Here is a 17549-nt window from a genome sequence, read left to right as displayed (position 1 = left end):
GCAGGTGGCAGAAGGGAGGGAGAGAGGGAGGGGAGATGGCAAGATTTAGAAGGAAAGGGGGAAGTGTGACAACGGAGAAAAAGGACCTGTGGGCGGGGGGCACAGAGGGACTAGGGAAGGGCTGCAGGCGTCTACTCATGCTGTGCAGTCTATCTCCTCCTGGGCACCCCCACCCCCAGCCCACCCCTGGCCCTCCCAGCTCTGGGCCAGAGTGCACTCTGCCTGGGAAAGTTCCTACCACTTGCTGACTCACCCAGGCTCAGGGCCCCAAAAGGGGTGCCTGGGGTGGGCAGTGATTCTCCCTGGAGTAGGAGATGGACACGTGTTCCCACCGTGGCCCTCCTTGCCCTGTCCCTGACTCCTCAGCCTGGGCAAGCCCTCTGACTCAGTTTGCCCGCTGTCTGCAGGGAGGACGGTGATTGGCTCTGCTGCCAGGGACATCTCCCTGCAGGGCCCAGGCCTGGCTCCAGAGCACTGCTACATTGAGAACGTGCGTGGTACCCTCACCCTCTACCCTTGTGGCAATGCCTGCACTATTGATGGACTCCCTGTCCGGAAGCCCACCCGGCTCACTCAGGGTAAGGTTGGATAGTCCCAAACAGAGGGGGCCTCAAGTTTAAAAGCTTGTGCCTGATAGGTGTGGGGGAGGCCCGCTGTGGTTGTTGTAACTGCCTGAGTGGCCATGCTGCGGGTGGGGGCTCAGGTGCATCTGAGCTGCCTAGACAACATCCAGACCTGTCTTCAACCTGCTTTTCTTCTCTGGCCACCTCCACCCTGCCTCCCCATACCAGGCGCAGGAAGAGGCTCTGATTCCTGCTGTCAAAGGGCATGGGGATTGGTGCGGTGGCCATCAGTGGTTGATAGGGGAGAGCAACTGGACCAGCAGTGGGAGACAGTGGCCACAGTGCCCAGGGGAGTTGTTCTGAAAAGCTGTAAAGGTCCAGGAGAGGAGGGCGATAGCGCCTGATGGGATGGGGCAAGGGTAAAAGCCGGTGGTAGAATCGGAGGACATACCCACTCCTGCTAAAATATGTTGACAGCAGCTTTTGGGTTATGAGTAGAATTACGACCCTGTTTCCCGAAGCAACGGGCCATTCTGTCTTTTAAGGTAGCTCTAAGAACTGGGACCCTGGTTACTGTGGGGACCAGGCAGGTAAGGGGTTAGCCTGGATGGCAGTTTGACAGATCAGGTGTATTTATGCTGCGCATCAATTTTACACAGTGAATTTTCACAGTAGGGGAATGAGAGAAGCAGATTGGGAGGGTGGGTAGGGGTGGGGTTGACGGGAGGATGGGAAGGTTGGTACAGGCCTGGCCCTGAGCAGGACCACGAATGTCCTATAATCGCTTTCTGGGGACTCCTACCTCTTACTGTCTAGAAGCTTCTTTATAGTGGAAATCCCACTCACCGCACTGTTCCCCTCCCTCTCTGTTGACACCCCTTGAGGTCTCTTTAAATGCTACTGCCTTCAGCGCAGAGCCAGGAGACCCAGCCTCGCCCTGCTCCTTCCTCCTGCCCTTTGGGAGTGTGCTGAGGAGAACTGGCTTCCGGGAGGCTAGCAGCAGGCAGGCCCTTGCCTCCCCCACGGCGTCCAGGTCCCTGACTCCAGATGAGAAGAGGAACCCCCGTACATTGGTTCTTAACAGTCCATCTGGTTCTTGACAGTCCTCTTCAGTCTCAAAGAGAGCATCTTCTCCGAGATTTAGGTGTGTGGAAGTGAGACTACTAGCAGAGCAGCAAGGAGAGGAAGGGGCAAAGTTCAAAGAAGGCAGGAGAAAGAGCCCAGCTCTCACTCCCCAGGCCCCAAGTCCCTCACGCTGATGGGCAAGAACATTCTTCTTGTGTGTTGTGAGCAGGACGGAGAACCCCACGCTATGTAACCTCTCCTGCCCTGCCTTCCCAGTGCATTACTTAGCTCCTTGGGAAGAGGGAGGGCCGGGACAAGATGGAATCCTTAGGCATTTCCTGTGACCTCAGTGATCCCCAACTCTTCCCCAGCCAAAAGCCCACCCTGCCAAGTATGTGCCCTCCCACCCTCTGACCCTAAACCCCCATCCTTTTTTCTCCCTCCCACTTTCATAGCCTTCTTGTCTGGGCTTGCCTTTCTCAGAAGCTTGGCAGCCTGGGGAGGGGTAGACAGAGGCACAAAGGACTGGGTGTTCTTCTCCCTAGCACGCCCTCCCCTGGGCTTGGGGAGCTGAGGGTTTCCTTGTCTCCTCTCTGGAGCAAGGCACCAAGCCCAGCCCTGCCTGGCCCCACTCCGGACATTCTTGGGAGTACGTTTCCCTGGAAACTGGGTGGCTCGGGGGTGCATGTGCTATCTCTGTGTGCCTGTGTAACTGGAGTGTGTTTATGTATCTCCGGATGTGTTTGTGACTCTGAGCTTGTGTATCTCTGTTTGTGTCTTTCCTTGTGTTTATGGATCAGAGTATTCGAGTGGGGGGCAGGGGTGAACTCAGGACTGGCGGTAGCAAAGCGTTCCTGTGTGCACTCCTATGTGTATGTGAGAATTCATCGGCCACATGCCTACCTGGGAGCATTTGTGCAGGAGGACTATTTTCCCTGTTTCCCCTGATCCAGCCGTGTAGAGGGGATCCTCCTCTTTGAAAAATGGAGGGCCACCCTAGAAATAACAAGGAGCCCGCTGTGACTGGACCAGGCCTTAGATGCATAATTCTGGGCACTGTGCCCAGCCACAGGCAACTTGGAGAGGCACACGTCATGATGAGCAGAGACGGCAGTGACAGGCTCTCCCGGCAGGAATATGCCTGGGCTGGGGGAGGGGGGGCAGGCAGCAGATGCCAGCCTTTAACTGAGCTAGAGCTAGGGGCATAGGAGCACAAGGTGAAGGAGCCAGGAAGATCCTGATTCTGTCTGCCCCCATACCTGGGTATCCTGGCAAACTGCCCTCTACAGAGCAAGAGGTGGAGCTGGGAATTGGACCAGGGAAATGAGGAGGAATCTCACTCTGGGTCTAAGCTGCCCCACCCGGGGACCACAGTGCCAGACCACATGAAAGATCTGGGAGGGGACTCAGTAGGGGAGGACGCAGAAAGCCACACAGCTCAGGGCCCAGGCTGTCTAGACAGTAGGTCCCTTTCCACTCCCAGCATTTGCTGCCAGCCCTTTCTCCATGTCTCCTTCACTCCCTAAGCCCCTCACTGGGGGGCAGTGGCTGTGTGGAGGCCAGGAGGGGAGGCTCCCTGGAATGTGGCTGAGGAGCCAGGATTCTGGGATTACCCAGCTGCTTCCCTTAAGGATCCTGGACACTGAGCGTCTTCCTCTCCTACCCAGTCACTCCTTCTGTAAAATGGGAGTGAAGCTGCCAACTCTCTGTTACAAAAGTCTGATAATGATCTTGACTGATCAAGCTCAGAGGAAGGAGAGAAAAAGCAAAGGGTCCTAGCTTCTCACTTCTTGGGCCTGCCTCCTGCCCTATTTCTCGCTGGCAGGCACCCTCCATGTCTGTCTGGGTCTGTCCAGCTGGCTGTCACCATTTCCAGACCGATGAATCACTCTTCCTGAGGATATTTTTTTAAAGCCTCCCCCTATTTTGCATTTGACCCTATATGGTTCTTCCATTTTCCTTCAGAAGGGGGTAAGATGCACATGTGTGTGTGAGTGTGTGAGCGTGTGTGAGCGTGTGTGTGTGTATGTTTAGTGTGACAATATGGGTAGGTGTTCAGCAAGGGTGGAAAAATCATTTATTTTTCAAAGAGATTGACTTTTGATTTAGAGTCTCTCCAGGGACTGAGTGAAAGGATATTGCCTGAGTGAGTGTGTAGCTAAGAGGGGGTTGGTGCCTGTGGGGTTGTGTGTGTGTGTGTGTGTGTGAGAAACAGGGCATGTTTAACTGAGGTGTTTACGTGAATCAGAGCGTGCAGAGCCAAGGTAGTGTCTGTGTGGTGTGACTGAGCACACGTTGTTGTGTCTCTGAAAGCGTGTGGGGCTGTGTGAGCCCTGAGCATACAGAGCTCCTCGGAGAGAGCATAGTGTGGCCCTTAAGGCTCTGATGTCCAGAGGCCAGGCCCCTGGAGCAAGAACAATCCGGGGCGCAGGCTGGGTGGCAGGTATGTGCCTGGCCCAGAACCTCAGCTTGAGCCCGCAGACGTCACAGGCAGGGGCACTGTGTGTCCCAGATGGGAAGGGTAAGCTCACTGGGGCGGGAGAGCTCTTTGGTGGGGTGAGCTAACTGGTAGTTGTGTTTGGGAGGAGATCTGGTGGGTTTCTGGAGCCCCAGGGAGGCGGGCTGGCTTGGAAGGGGCAGTGCTCAGGTCCTGCTTGGCTGTGGGGTGAGGGAGCTGTTGGGACTGTGGGGGGCAGTGGAAGGGGCCAAAGACTGAGGAGTTCAGGATGGAGACACGGGCTGGGACTGAGGGCAGCTCACACTGCGCAGAGCCCTGCCTTGGCCTGAACTCCCGCCCAGCCCAGGAGTCACCTTGCCACAGTGTGTAGCTGAGGGCCAGGGCGGGACGAGTGCCCCAGCTCCATCCTGGGGTTCCACTCTTCGTCTCTAACACAGGGAGCCACGGAACCCCAGAGCTTGGCCCCTGCTGCAACTGAGGCCAGCCTTCTCCCTTGGTAGATAAGGATAGATAAGGAATCCAGGCCAGAGGGCGTGATTGGCCCCAGGTGGCCATCGGCCAGTCAGGGACCGCGCTGTCCCCGGCCCAGGCCTCCTGTGACTTCCTGGCACCCAGGGCTCCCGCCGGGCCCCCACCGCGCCCCACGCCCGCCTCCTGCCCCCTCACCCTCTGGCCTCTGTTTACCGTGCCCTGAGTCCGCCCCCTCGGACCCTTCCTCCCGGCCCCGCTTCTGCTCCAGCCGCCGGCGGGGTCCCGGGTGGGCTCGCTCCCCGCACCCCCCGCCGCCCTCTCCACCCGGCGCCCCTCCCCTCCTCCATCACTTCCTCTCCCCTCCTCCGCGCCTTTGTCCCTCCCCCCGGGCTCCCTTCCCCCGCGCGGCGGCCGGCCCGCCCCTCTCCGGGCATTGGCGGCTCCTCGCCGCCTCGCGGGGAGCAGCTCCGAGCTGGGCCGGCGGCGCGGGAGGTCGGCCCGCCCCCTCAAAGGCCCGGGGCGGGCCGGGAGCCGGGAGGCCCGAGGTAGCGGGGGCGAGCGGTCCCGAGGCCCGGGTTCGGCGGTGAGTCCCCAGCCCCGGGCGCGGAGGGGCTCGGGCTGGGAGGGGCGCCTCGGGGGGGGGTCCTCGGCCCCCTCTGGGAGCCTGAGGCTCCGAGACACAATTGTGTGTGTCCCCGGAAGGTCTCCCGCGGGGCCACTCCGCAGCCGGCCAGACCTCATCCTCCCCAGCAGGCAGGCAGCCCCTCCATGGGACCCGCCCCCGGAGGGGGTTGAGGGGTCCTGGTTAGGACGGGCGGAGGCCGTGTTACGGCTAAGCGGGGCCCCCGATGGAAGAGCCAAGGCCCTTCCCCCCATCCCCCCCAGCCCAGCCTCCCTTTGGCCGGTCCATCCTGTCTGATGGCCAGCTGAGCAGTGGCTAGCGCTCTGAGTGTGGTGTGTGAGCATATATGCCTGTGTCTGTGTGTCTGTGTATTTCTGTGAGTGCGAATGTGTGGGAACCCCTATGAGTGTGTGTTTGTGTGTTTTCCTTCTGTGTTGCTCAGAGATAGGATCCACCCTCTCCTTTGCCGTTTTTTCCCTCCAGATGTGCAACTTCTCCACTCACCTGCACACAGCTGGGCCCTGAGCCCCTTTGGGGGTGGGCGGGGCACGGACCACAACTTTACCTGGAGGAGAGGGGTTCTTGAGTGTCCTGAGTGGGCCGACCTTTGGAGATGTGGGACAGGAGTGGGCATAGAGGAGGTTTCTTTCCAGAAATAGGCTGGCCAACCCCCTGGGGGCAGTTGGGACCTGAGTTGGGGCAGTGCCTGGGCCCCCTGAGTGCAAATAGGAAGTTAATTTGGGCTGGAGCTGGGTGCTCTCAGCCCCGTTGCCCTCCCGGCTGCTCTATTAATACAGACCTAGCTGTGCCTGGCATCACCTATTTATAGCCCAGAGGCAGCATGGCCATACCCCCTGTGTGGAGGCGGGTGAGGGGCAGGCAAGGGGGCAGGGAACACACGGCTATTGAGGCCAGGGCCGAGGGTCCTTGGGTGCACGGAGCCTTCTTGGGTGGGCCTGGCATTAATGGGCTGACTGCATGGGTAGGCTTCGGGTCCCCTCCCACCGTCAGTCTAGGGCTGCGTGGATCTGTCTAGACCCTGCAAACTCATCATTAATTCGCTTGCCGAAAGGAGGGGGAGGGGCCTGGCAGGGCTCTTCCTGAAACAGTGTGGTTGTAATTAGGTGGACAGTGTGGTTGGCTATTATTTATTCTGGTTATGATTACTCTGGGATCAGCTCCTCTGATTGGTGGCTTGGCCCCCTCTCTTCCAACCGCCCATCAGTCTTTAGAATTATTGGTGCCCACCTACCTGTGAGGGCCTGTGGGTGTGCCAGAGAAGTGGCTTTGTTCTACTATGGTTATCTGCTGTGGGCTTCTCAGCCTGCTACACCCCGGCTGCCGCCCCCAGGCAGTGCCCAGGGTCCCAGCAACCGGCTCTCGAGCATGTACCCTGGGGGTCCTGCTGAGATCCCCACGTGGCCTGGGATGCCCCTTGCCCTTGCGGCCTGCCTGGGTTGAACTGTCTCAGCGTCCAGGAATGTAGACTTCCTTGCCAGTCTCAGCTCAGACTGGCATGAAATTTGGGATGCCAAGTGGCACCAGCTTGGGTAGGCAGGAGGCTGGGACCAGGGGCCAGGCCTGTGAAAAATCGGAAGGGTGGGTGGGGAGCACCACAGCTCAGGCTTCTCCCAGCACAGCATCTTTGGAGCCCTCCAGCACCTGGTTTGGCCCAGAGGAGGCATTGTGCCAGCTGGGCTTGGGCGCTGTAGGCACACTTGCCATTGCACACGTCGGGTGCCCCTGGCTACATTTTCTGGTTCCCACATACCCCACCCCATGCACTCACACTTCCAGGGCAGGACTGGGCTTGTGTCTTCTGCCTGGGAATGTGCTTGGCTAGATTCTGGGGACCAAGGAGCAGGAAGCTGTCAGACCAAAAGGACCTTTGTCAGAGAGAAGGAGGGTGGCGGACGCGCCCTACTTCCAGAAAGGGTGACAGCTCTCCTAAGGCCACACAATGATAAGGAGACAGCCAGGAAGAAAATGCTGGTCCCTGCTGACGCATCTGACCCATGGTTTTTCCTTGTCCCCTTTCTCAGAGCTTTCTTGTGGTCCTGGAAGTTGCTGCCTTTCAAAATGACCCTTCCACCTAAACAGCAGATAGACCGATCATGGGTGCAGTGTGGGCTGGGGGGCATGGGTGTCCATGGTCTCCGAGGAGCCTTCTCCATTTACAGAGCACTTTCCCATATATTGCCTCACGCTCTACAGGGCCGCTGGTATTGTCCTCACTTTTCTAATGAGAGCATTAGACTGAGGAAGGTGAAGTGAGTCCACCCGAAGATCTCACAGCTAGTGAGAGTTAGGACTAGGACTCCCATCTTGGACCTCTTCGCACTCTGCCCTGTGCTGTAGAGCCCTGCTGGGGCCTGTGTCCACCACAGGCAGGGTCAGGCATGGGCCATGTGGACACTGAGTGCAGGTGGGGCAGGTTCTCTGGAGGCTGGGGTGAGCCTGCTGGTGCTGGGGGGTGAGGGTTGCCTCAGTCCTGCCTCAGCCTGCCCTCCCAAGCATTTCCTTTCTCTGCAGGCTGCATGTTGTGCCTGGGTCAGTCCACCTTCCTGCGCTTTAACCACCCGGCTGAAGCCAAGTGGATGAAGAGCATGATTCCCACTGGGGGCCGGGCCCCTGGGCCCCACTATGGTCCTGGCCCAGGTAGGTACCCAATTGGGACAGGGGGTTGAGTTGATGGTACCCTCTGGATAGTCTTCCTCCTTGCCCATTCCAGCCACACTTGTAGTGTCAGGGCAGGACAATGCCCATGAGCTGGGCTTGCTGCCCCCCGCTGTGCCACTGGTGAAGAATGCCAGGCAGTCTGGCCACTGGGAGAGATCCAGGAACTGCTGCTTGGCTGGAGTTGGGGAGTCATGTGCCTGAGGAATGAGGGCTCTGCTAGCCTGTACCCCACTGCTCTGGCAGATGCTACCTCAGTATCTGGGACCCTAACCCTCTGTGTCACTACCAAGGAGCCTCACCCTTGGGTGGCCTGAGGAGACAGAAGGAGGCATTAGGCTGCACCTCTGTAAGCTCTGGTGGGGCTCACCTGCTGGTGACCGTGTCTTTTGGCCCTGCCCTACCCCCAGGCCGTGCCGTGCCAGCTGGTGACTCAGTGGAGCAGCTGCAGTTTATGTGTGAATTATTGATCTCCAGAGGAGAGTTAGTGATTGTCCCAGGGACCCAGCACAGCCCTCCTCAGCCCAGCTGTCCAGGGATGTGGGCCAGGAAGCTACCAGTAGGCCTACTTCCCAGACTTCACGAGGCATTCAGATGGCTGTGGGGTGGCAGGTGGACATGTGTGTCAGGTGTACATAGTGCACCTACCAGGGTGGCATCAGGGGCTTAAGTGGACAGTCTGGGGATCTGAGGACAGTTGGGTGGTCACTGGGCTCGCCAGTGTCCATGGCAACTCTCCTGACTTGGCCCCCTACAGTCTCCTTAATTTAGGACCCAAACTCAGTGTTGCAAAAGCTTTCTCTTCTCCTCTACCCACCGAACCCTCAGTCTTTTTCAGCCCCTTGGGGCTCAGAAGCCTGAGTCCCCAGTCTGCAACCCAGCTGGCTTTACTCTGCTCCCATCCCTGCCTTGTCCTGCCACTCCCTCAGCTGCTCCGGGCAGCAGTTTCTGGGGCTTGGGGTTGGTTGATAAGGGCTGGGGCAGGGCAAGGGCAGGCTCTTGCTGGCGTGGCTCAGTGGACTCATTGGAGGCACTGAGCTACACCTCCTTGCTGGCCAGCCTGGCTCCCAGGAATAAGCCGTCAGTGCCAGGCCCCTCCCTTGTCTCTGATGGGCAGAGTGGTACAGCACCCCCAGCCCAGGAGGCTTTCTGTATGTTTTTTTCCGGGTCTCAGCTTCTGTGTTGGGAGGCCCTAAAATCCTATTAGACTGGGACCCTCTTGGAATTTCTGACCAGCCCCACGGCATGCCCGCATCCCCTTTGTGGAGTGAGTGTCCATCTGTTCTTCCTGAAGGGAAGGTATAGGAAGTTAGGGAAACCAGGGCAGGGAGGAGCCTGTTTTGGGGTGAGTTGGCAATGGCTAGGCAGAGAAGCACCTAACATTGCTGTCAACTCTGTCTTCATTCATAATATGTTAGAGCCAGAAGAGCCTCACCCATCCTCTTCCTTCACAGAAGGGGAAACTGAGGGCAGGTGACTCAAGGTTGCACAGCAGGTCAGTGGCAGAGCTAGCACTGGAAGCCAGATCTGGCTGCTTCCGCAGAGCCTTCTCTTAGCCTCTGCTTGGAGGAGGTGGGGGGGCGGTGCCCTCACTCTTGTGCATATGCAGCTCCCTGAAGTCGAAGGCTAGGGTCTGAGGCATCTGTGTATTTCCCTTCAGCAGAATCAGAAAGCCTGGTGAATGGGAACCACACCCCACAGCCCGCAACCCGGGGGCCCTCGGCTTGTGCCAACCACAGTTCCCTGGTGAGCTCTATTGAGAAGGACCTGCAGGAAATCATGGACTCACTGGTGCTAGAGGAGCCTGGAGCTGCTAGCAAGAAGCCTGCTGCAGCTTCCCCACTGTCGCCAGTGGCTAACGGTGGACGCTACCTGCTCTCCCCACCAACCAGCCCCGGCGCCATGTCTGTGGGCTCCAGCTACGAGAACACCTCTCCGGCCTTCTCTCCACTCTCTTCACCAGCCAGCAGTGGAAGCTGTGCCAGCCAGTCACCCAGTGGGCAGGAGCCAGCACCTTGCATGCCCCCACTGGTACCTGCCCGTTCCTCCAGCTACCATCTGGCCCTGCAGCCCCCACAGCCCCGACCAAGTGGTGCCCGCTCCTCTGAGAGCCCCAGACTGGGCAGGAAAAGGGGTCATGAGAGGCCTCCCAGCCCTGGCCTCCGGGGTCTGCTGACAGACAGCCCTGCAGCCACTGTCTTGGCAGAGGCCCGCAGAGCCACTGAGAGCCCCCAGCTGGGTGGGCAGCTGCCCATGGTGGCTATCAGTCTGAGTGAATACCCAGCTTCCGGTGCCTGTAGCCAACCCACCAGAATTCCTGGCAGCCCCAAGTTCCAGCCTCCAGTCCCTGCTCCCCGAAACAAGGTCGGCACACTCCAGGACCGCCCTCCCAGCCCTTTCCGTGAGCCGCCAGGCCCTGAACGGGTGTTGACAACCAGTCCTTCCCGCCAGCTGGTGGGCAGAACATTTTCAGACGGGTCAGCTGCCCACATCCTGCAGCCTCCTGAGAGTCCTCGCCTGGGCCGGCGGGGCCTGGACAGTATGCGAGAGCTCCCGCCCTTGAGCCCATCACTGTCCCGACGGGCTCTCTCCCCCATGCCCACCCGGACCACCGCAGATCCCAAGCTAACCAGGGACGTGGCGGAGAGTCCCCGGCCCCGGCGCTGGGCAGCACACGGAGCTTCACCGGAGGACTTCTCCCTGACACTGGGGGCGCGAGGCCGTAGGACACGGAGCCCCTCGCCCACGCTCGGGGAGCCCCTGGCACCCCGCAAGGGCAGCTTCAGTGGCAGGCTGAGCCCAGCCTACAGCCTGGGCTCTCTCACTGGAGCTTCGCCCCGTCAGAGCCCCCGTGCTCAGAGGAAGCTCTCCAGTGGGGACTTGCGGGTGCCTGTCGCTCGGGAGCGGAAAAATAGCATCACAGAGATTAGCGACGACGAGGACGACCTCCTGGAGTACCACCGGCGGCAGCGCCAGGAGCGGCTCTGGGAGCAGGAGATGGAGAGACTGGTGAGCAGATGCTGCGAGGCGGCCACCCTCCATGGCAGGGTTCCTGCCAGGCCGCGGGCAGGCCAGCTGGCAGAGGGGGAGCGGCCCTTGGGAAGGGCCTGTGCCTTTCAAGCTAACCTGCTTCAGGATGCACCTTAGTGACCAGTATCTCAAGGTGCTCGTGCCCTGAAAAACTCTTTGAAGTCTCTATGGCATTATTTTAAATTCATGCTAATTTTGCATTTATTCTATAACAGCATTTGTTTTTAATACAGAAATTAAGTTTCACATTATTCACCTGAATGTAATGAAGTTCTAGGAAAACACATCACTTTGATGGTGAGGCCTTATACCTCTCAGTTTGAGAAGCAAGTCTTAATAATGGAAAAGCTGCAGCCCAGGGGAGGAATGGGTTTGTCTAAGATTGCAGCAAATTCTGACAGAGCTGGAATTGGCACCCAAGTCTCTCTTACCATGGTTTATTCTTTAGAAATGCCCCCAGTCCTTCTTTCTACCTCTTTTTGGCCTCTCCAAAAGGGCGGGAGCTGCTCAACCTGGCCCAGGAAAGGTCGTGTGGGAAGAGAACAGGGTGGGCAGCCCCTTATGCAACCCCAGGCCAGCCTCTGTGGTTGCGATGGTGTGCATTGTCGTGCATGCTTGCGGGTGCACTTGGGGGCTGGGCGTGGCTCTGGGCAGCTGTCCTAGGGATGGTATTTGAACTGGGTGGAGGCCGGGATTCCCCAGATAGCGCAGGGAGCTCAAGGGCCTCTGGTTGGTGTGTAGGCCACACCGTACAGGGGAATGGATCTTGCCCTCTCTCCCTTGTGCACAGAGGAATGGGGTTGCCGGGGGGTTCCAGGGTTCCTGGGATTGGTTCGAGGAGAACCAGGACTGGGGAGGTTTGTCTGGAGACCCTTGCAGAGGATGTTGAGACAGCTTTGGGTGAGGTGAGGGTGTGTGACAGTATGTTTGTGTTGGGTCAGCGGGAGAAAGGAGGCAGGATCGTGTCTTCTCCACTGCTACACCTCTCTTCACTGTTTCTGCCCTGGCCTGAAGGAGAGTGGTTGGCCCACCCTGAGGCCTCATCCTATGGAGAGAATGGTGGGCCTGGCACAGGCAGTGTGGGGCTGGCCTCCTGCAGCACCTCCATTCAGCCTCCACCCCCACCCCACCCCTGTGCACCAGCACACACCTCACCACCAGCCCTGACCTGCCCAGCGTGCCACTTTAAATCTTTAAGGCTGCCTGCCCTGCCCCTCCCACACCAGCTGCTTATCTGGGTCCTGGGGCAGGCACAGGGGCATAGGCCCAGCCTTGTGGGTGCTGAGGCTCTGTTCCTGTTTCTTATGCCATGGAACTGAGCTGGCAGCAGGAGGGAACCTGGGTAAGCGTCTGGGGGGATTGTGGCCACACCGTACGTGGTGAGGACCTCTGAGGTTGTGGGACGCTGCAGAGCCACAGGAGCCTGGGGGAGGCTGCATGGCTGGGGGGTCGTGAAGGGAGAGGGGACGCAGATCGGCAGCATGACTGTAGTCCCTCCTTGACCTCCTGGGCCCCTGAGTGGTGTCTGGGTGGGCCTGTGTGTGGGGAGGGCCGTGGAGCTGGAGGAGGGGGCTGCCTGAGAGGGACTTGGAGCTGCGGTGGGGGTGAGGAGACCGGTCCCAGGTCTGGCTGTCTGGGTGTATAGGCTGAGCACGTCCGTGTCAGGTCCCAGTGGGGTGGTGGGGCGGTTTGCCAGCTGTCTGCTGGTGCCCACCTGTCTGTATGCTAGTGTGTGTTTATCTGTGTGCGTGTGCGTCAGTGTGCATCTGTGCATGTCAGGGCTGGTGTCTGTGTGTGTACCCACCTGTCAGTGCAGGCCCAGCACACATGCTCTATGCTCTGTCCTGGGTGTCAGTACTGCTGTGTGGGGTGTCTTTATGTTCCCTTGGGTCTGTAGATGTGCATGTTTCCGTGCCACACAGACACCTGTTTATCTGTCTCATTGTGGTCTTGAGTCTGCCCACCAGTGTGTGCTCTGTGCGTGTCTGGGTGCGTTCCTGTGTGTCCGTGGGGAAGCCCACCCTGGGATAGAATGAGAAAGGAAGGGAAGCAGGAAGACAGGAAGGGCTAGCCCTGTGGGCAGGTGGCCCAACAGCCTGACTCCTCCCACCCGCTTCCGGGGCACCTCCTTCCCTCTGTGTGCTCAGACCTTGGTTCTGAGGGGCTCTGCTGGCCTGGTTCTGTGCCCCGAGCCCATCGTGTTCTCCTTCTCTCTCCTGAAAGGACACCATGCCTGGCTCTGGCCCTGCCCGGTCCTGGCCTCCCCACCCCTCATGCCCTGCTCCGTCCACCCTCCGCAGGAACGCCAGCGCCTGGAGACCATCCTGAACCTGTGCGCGGAGTACAGCCGGGCTGACGGGGGGCCCGAGGCCGGGGAGCTGCCCAGCATCCGGGAGGCAGCCGCAGCCTTGGCACTGACAGGCCGGAGGCCCTCACGAGGCCTCCCGGGGGCCACCCAGGTCTCCGGGCGGAGTAGCGAGGAGCCTGGGGGTGCTGGTCCGCGGCTGTGGGAGAGTGCGGAGCGCTCAGATGAGGAAAATCTCAAGGAGGAGCGGAGCAGCACAGAGAGCGCCCAGCAGGAGGTGGGATCCCACCTGGAGTGGGTGGGCGTGGGTGGCGTGAAGGCCCCCTGGGGGAGCAACTGAAGGATCCAGTGTGGGAAGAGAGCAGGGACAGGGTGTAGAGATGAGGGGCAGGGAAGAGAGGGAGGTGTTGATGTGTTTCTGAGCTATACACAGGCTTTGTGACCTGCCTGTCCTCGGGGCCCTGCCCAGGCCTGGCACCCAGTGGTAACCCTTCATTGAGCCTGTATGGCTCCCCCTGCAGGGAGGGGAGTTCGCCTCTTATCTCAGCCCACTATCCCTTCCAAGTGCCCTGTGGGCTTCTCCAGCCTGTGATGGCTTCCCTCCCCTCGGGCAGGAAGACGCACCTAGCCCCAAGCTCCAGGGAGAGGTGCTGGCGCTGGAAGAGGAGCGCGCCCAGGTGCTGGGCCGAGTGGAGCAGCTCAAGGCCCGTGTGAAGGAGCTGGAGCAGCAGCTGCAGGAGTCGGCCCGGGAGGTAAGCTGCCAGGGCCCTGGCCAGGCACCTCCCCAGTCAGAGGGAAGCCCCCAGAGAGGGCCTGACGCCAGCTGTCTCGACGGGCCTTGATGTGGACCCTGGTGTCGGCCCTAGGCTGAAATGGAGCGCGCGTTGCTGCAGGGGGAGAGGGAGGCAGAGAGGGCGCTGCTGCAGAAGGAGCAGAAGGCAGCGGAGCAGCTGCAGGAGAAGCTGGTCACCTTGGACACAGCCATCCAAAAGGAGAGGGACAAGGTAACCTGCGCCTGGCTTGGCTGAGTGCCAGGAGAGAAGGAGAAACGCCTTCTCTGGGACCCCTTACCCCTCACCTCATCATCCACCCTGCAGACCAGGTAGTCTTTGTGCTCCCCCAGGGCAGGGAGCCTTGTCTTTAGTGGAAGGTACCAGCTTGGCGGGCACTGCCAGGGGCTGGGCCAGTGTCTGCAATCTTCTCTGTCTGGGTCTCTGTGCTACCTCTGTGTGCCTGGGTGCCTGGAAGGGCCACAGCCCCCTCTTGGGCGTGAGCACAGCCGAAGGGACAGGTGCTGGGGAATGATTCAGGCTGGGGCACCCCCGTCTGGGGAATGTTTCCTTCTAGGTGCCCGGGACGTGGGCTTGGGGGATGGCCGTCAGGTCTGTGTTGCCCCTGAGCCTTCAGGACCTGCAGCCTCCCGATCCAAAAGGCCCCAGCTCCTGCCCCTGCCCCTTTCAGATCTCGTGCCAGCCTGCAGGGGCTGCTCCGTCCCACAGGGGCCGTGCCAGCCATGCCCAAGATGCCCAACAACGTGCCAAAAGCTCTGAAGTGGAGAGGGGCCACCTATTTCTGGACTTGACAGTATTTTTCCAAGAATTAATTTCCCTCCCAGACTTTTTGAGTGTCTTCCTCCTGTCCCAATTTTGAAGCTTTTAAAAATTATTTGGAACCCCTACTCTTTTTTTTGGAGCTTTGGCTCTGGCCCCCCAAAACCACACTCCCAAATTCTGTGCCAAATTAACTCCACGCTTACCAACCAGGCCTGCACTAACGTCCCCTCTAATCGCTGTCCTGGGCTCTCCGCATGCCCCTAACTGCCAGTGCCACCCACGCAGGGCTGAGCTGTGCCCTGCTTTTGCACTAACTCCATGGGTGCCTCTCTGCCCTCGGCCTCTCCCCTCTAATGCTGCCTCCTTTCTTTCTTGGTGTGGGACCCCAGGGTTTTGATCAGAAGGGAATGGGCAAGGGGCACAGCTCAACTTTACTCAATAAGAGGGCTACAAGTTTGGGGGCATGCCTGGCTGAGGAGCCTCCTAGCCTGAAGAGCCCCTCCCATTTGGAAGAGCTGGGGCTCTGCCTCCGCAGAGCAGAGCATAGAGAGGCAGATGGCCTCTCGCCATCCGGCCGTTGCCTGCCTGCCTTCCGGGGCAGAGGTGTAGCTGTGGGGCCATGGCCTGGGGAGGGCTTGGATGGGGGCTCTCTCCCACACAGTGGCTACCCTTCCTAGCTTGCCCCTGGGGCTTCCCAGATTCAAATACTCCAACCACAGGGTGGGAATGGGCAGGCCTCTCCCCGCCCCCATCCCTGAGCCATGCAGAATTCATGGTATTATAAAGGCTGAGTCCAGGGATGGGAAGCACTTGGACCCTAGTAACTGGCTGGAGCAGGTCCTCTCAGGGATGGGGGATGGGGTGGAGGGGTGGTGGGTCTGGGGCAGGATTCAGCATAGGGACTTACTTCCAGGGGTGAAGGCTAGCATTTCAGAAGGAACCTGCCCAACATCATTTCTCACTGACCCAGCATTGCCTGGAGGCCTGGGCTTTGCCCGCTCTCTGGGCCCAGTTATTCGGGGTGGTGGTGGTGGTGGTGGTGGTGGTGGTGATGGTGATGGTGATGGTGGTGATGGTGGCAGAGGCGGTGGGAAAGATTCCCTCGGCTTCCCTCCCCAGCCCCAGCCCATGGCCCGGCTCTGGCTTTGGAATCAGTAGTCACAGTTTCTCCTCTGCCTGTCCTTTGGAGGGGTGACTCACCACCTCCTCCCCTCGTCCCCTTTCCCGCCCCCAGAAGTGTCATCTCACCCCAGACAGAGCCATCCACCTCCTCTCTGTACCCACTCCTGGGGCTCCTATTACCATGGCAACGGCCGAACTAATTGCAACCCTCATCCTGCTGAAGTTGAGCCTGCAGTGCCAGCACCCCACCCCACCCCTACCCTGGGCAGGAGGGAGGGAGGCCAGGGGGGTGGCTGGGGTCCCTTCCTCTGCACTGCTGTCGCTTTAACATCCTCAGCTCCCTGTTCACACCCAACCCCTGATCTAACCCTCGCCATGTCTACCCCTTTTTCCCAGGGGTAAATTTTGGTCTCTGGGCAGTGGAAGGGGGAAGGAACCAGAGCTAGCGGCTCTGTGTTTGTGATGTGGAACCAGCATTGGGTTCGACTGGTTTGGAAAGAAAACAGAGCGCCTTTACTTAGGACCCGCCCAAGTGCTCTGGTCAAGGGGCTCCAGGAGACCAACATTTCTGCCCGGGACCCACAGCCCCGCCTGTGTTACTCCGCCCTGCACCTCTGAGTCCTGTCTTGCACCTCCACTCCTCGTCTCCCCCACTCTTCACCTCCGCCATCCTTGCTGCCCCTGTCTGCCCTCCTGGTTATTGTCCTACTCCCCATCCTCCCCCTTGCCCCCCACTCCTGCTCCCCGCTTTCTCTCCCTGCCCCCCGCCCCCCGCCCTGCCAGGCCGGAGTTGAGGAGTGTGTGTTCTCTCTCCCCGTGCCCCGCCCTCTCCCTCCCCGCCCACCGACCAGGAGAGGGCGGAGCTGGCCGCGGGACGGAGGCACCTGGAGGCCCGCCAGGCACTGTACGCCGAGCTCCAGACGCAGCTCGATAACTGCCCCGAGTCAGGGCGGGAACAGTTACAGGAGCAGCTGAGAAGGGTCAGTTCCGCCAGCCCGGCTTACCCGGCCCGTGAGGGCCACCCGCCCAGCAGAGGAGACCGGTGGGGTGGGCCCTCCTGGGCCCTGTAGTGCCTGCTGGACCCCGGGGTCGGCGCTGTGGCTTGGAGGGGACCGGGAAGCACTGGGGGACGGGGGGGTGGGGACCGATTTTCTCCTTTCTGCCGCTCCAGGCAGTGATACCTGTGAAAGAGGCCAAGCCAGGCAGAGGAAAGGAGGTTGGGTGGCGGCAGGGCCCCTTCCCGGTTTCCCTGGGTCCGGTGTGCAGAACTGACACCTCTGTGACCCGGCCTTCGGGGCCCGGAGTGGGACTGGGAGCACCCCAACCCCCGTCGTCACTGTTGTTCAAGGAGGCAGAGGCCCTGGAGACTGAGATGAAGCTCTTTGAGGACTTGGAATTCCAGCAGCTGGAGCGCGAGAGCCGCGCGGAGGAGGAGCGGGAGCTGGCGGGCCAGGGGCTGCTCCGCAGCAAGGCCGAGCTGCTCCGCAGCGTCGCCAGGAGGAAGGTGCGCCCCACCCCGTTCCTTGCCCCCGCCCCCTGCCAGCTGGGATTAGAGGCCAGGCGCCCGAGTTTACATCCCAGCTGATGACCGCGCGAAAGTTACCTTCACCTTTCTGAGCCTCTTTCCTAATTTGCCAGACAAGAACAGTAACAGGCTGTTGTGAGAATTAAACGAGATGAGGTA

At 60.0% G+C, this 17549-nt stretch overlaps 1 protein-coding gene across 50 annotated transcripts in view; it reads left to right on the top strand.

Moving 5' to 3' along the window:
* Nucleotides 1-17549, top strand: part of PHLDB1 (pleckstrin homology like domain family B member 1) — a 43591-nt gene that overhangs the window by 6633 nt on the left and 19409 nt on the right. For 21 of the 50 annotated variants that reach the window (XM_017642647.3, XM_073239695.1, XM_073239696.1 and 18 more), the window contains exons 4-10: nucleotides 408-578; nucleotides 7712-7837; nucleotides 9516-10864; nucleotides 13186-13467; nucleotides 13805-13942; nucleotides 14057-14194; nucleotides 17214-17369. In XM_017642647.3, coding sequence (XP_017498136.3) covers nucleotides 408-578; nucleotides 7712-7837; nucleotides 9516-10864; nucleotides 13186-13467; nucleotides 13805-13942; nucleotides 14057-14194; nucleotides 17214-17369 — 2360 coding nt within the window. Of the gene's footprint in view, nucleotides 1-407; nucleotides 579-7711; nucleotides 7838-9515; nucleotides 10865-13185; nucleotides 13468-13711; nucleotides 13943-14056; nucleotides 14195-14651; nucleotides 14775-16716; nucleotides 16846-17213; nucleotides 17370-17549 lie in introns of all 50 variants that reach the window. The other 29 variants (XR_012132695.1, XR_012132696.1, XR_012132697.1 and 26 more) reach the window with 9 other exon arrangements.

Source organism: Manis javanica, chromosome 6 (genome assembly GCF_040802235.1).
Source record: "Manis javanica isolate MJ-LG chromosome 6, MJ_LKY, whole genome shotgun sequence".
Classification (NCBI taxonomy): Eukaryota; Metazoa; Chordata; class Mammalia; order Pholidota; family Manidae; genus Manis; species Manis javanica.
This window is presented reverse-complemented; position numbering and strand designations above follow the sequence as displayed.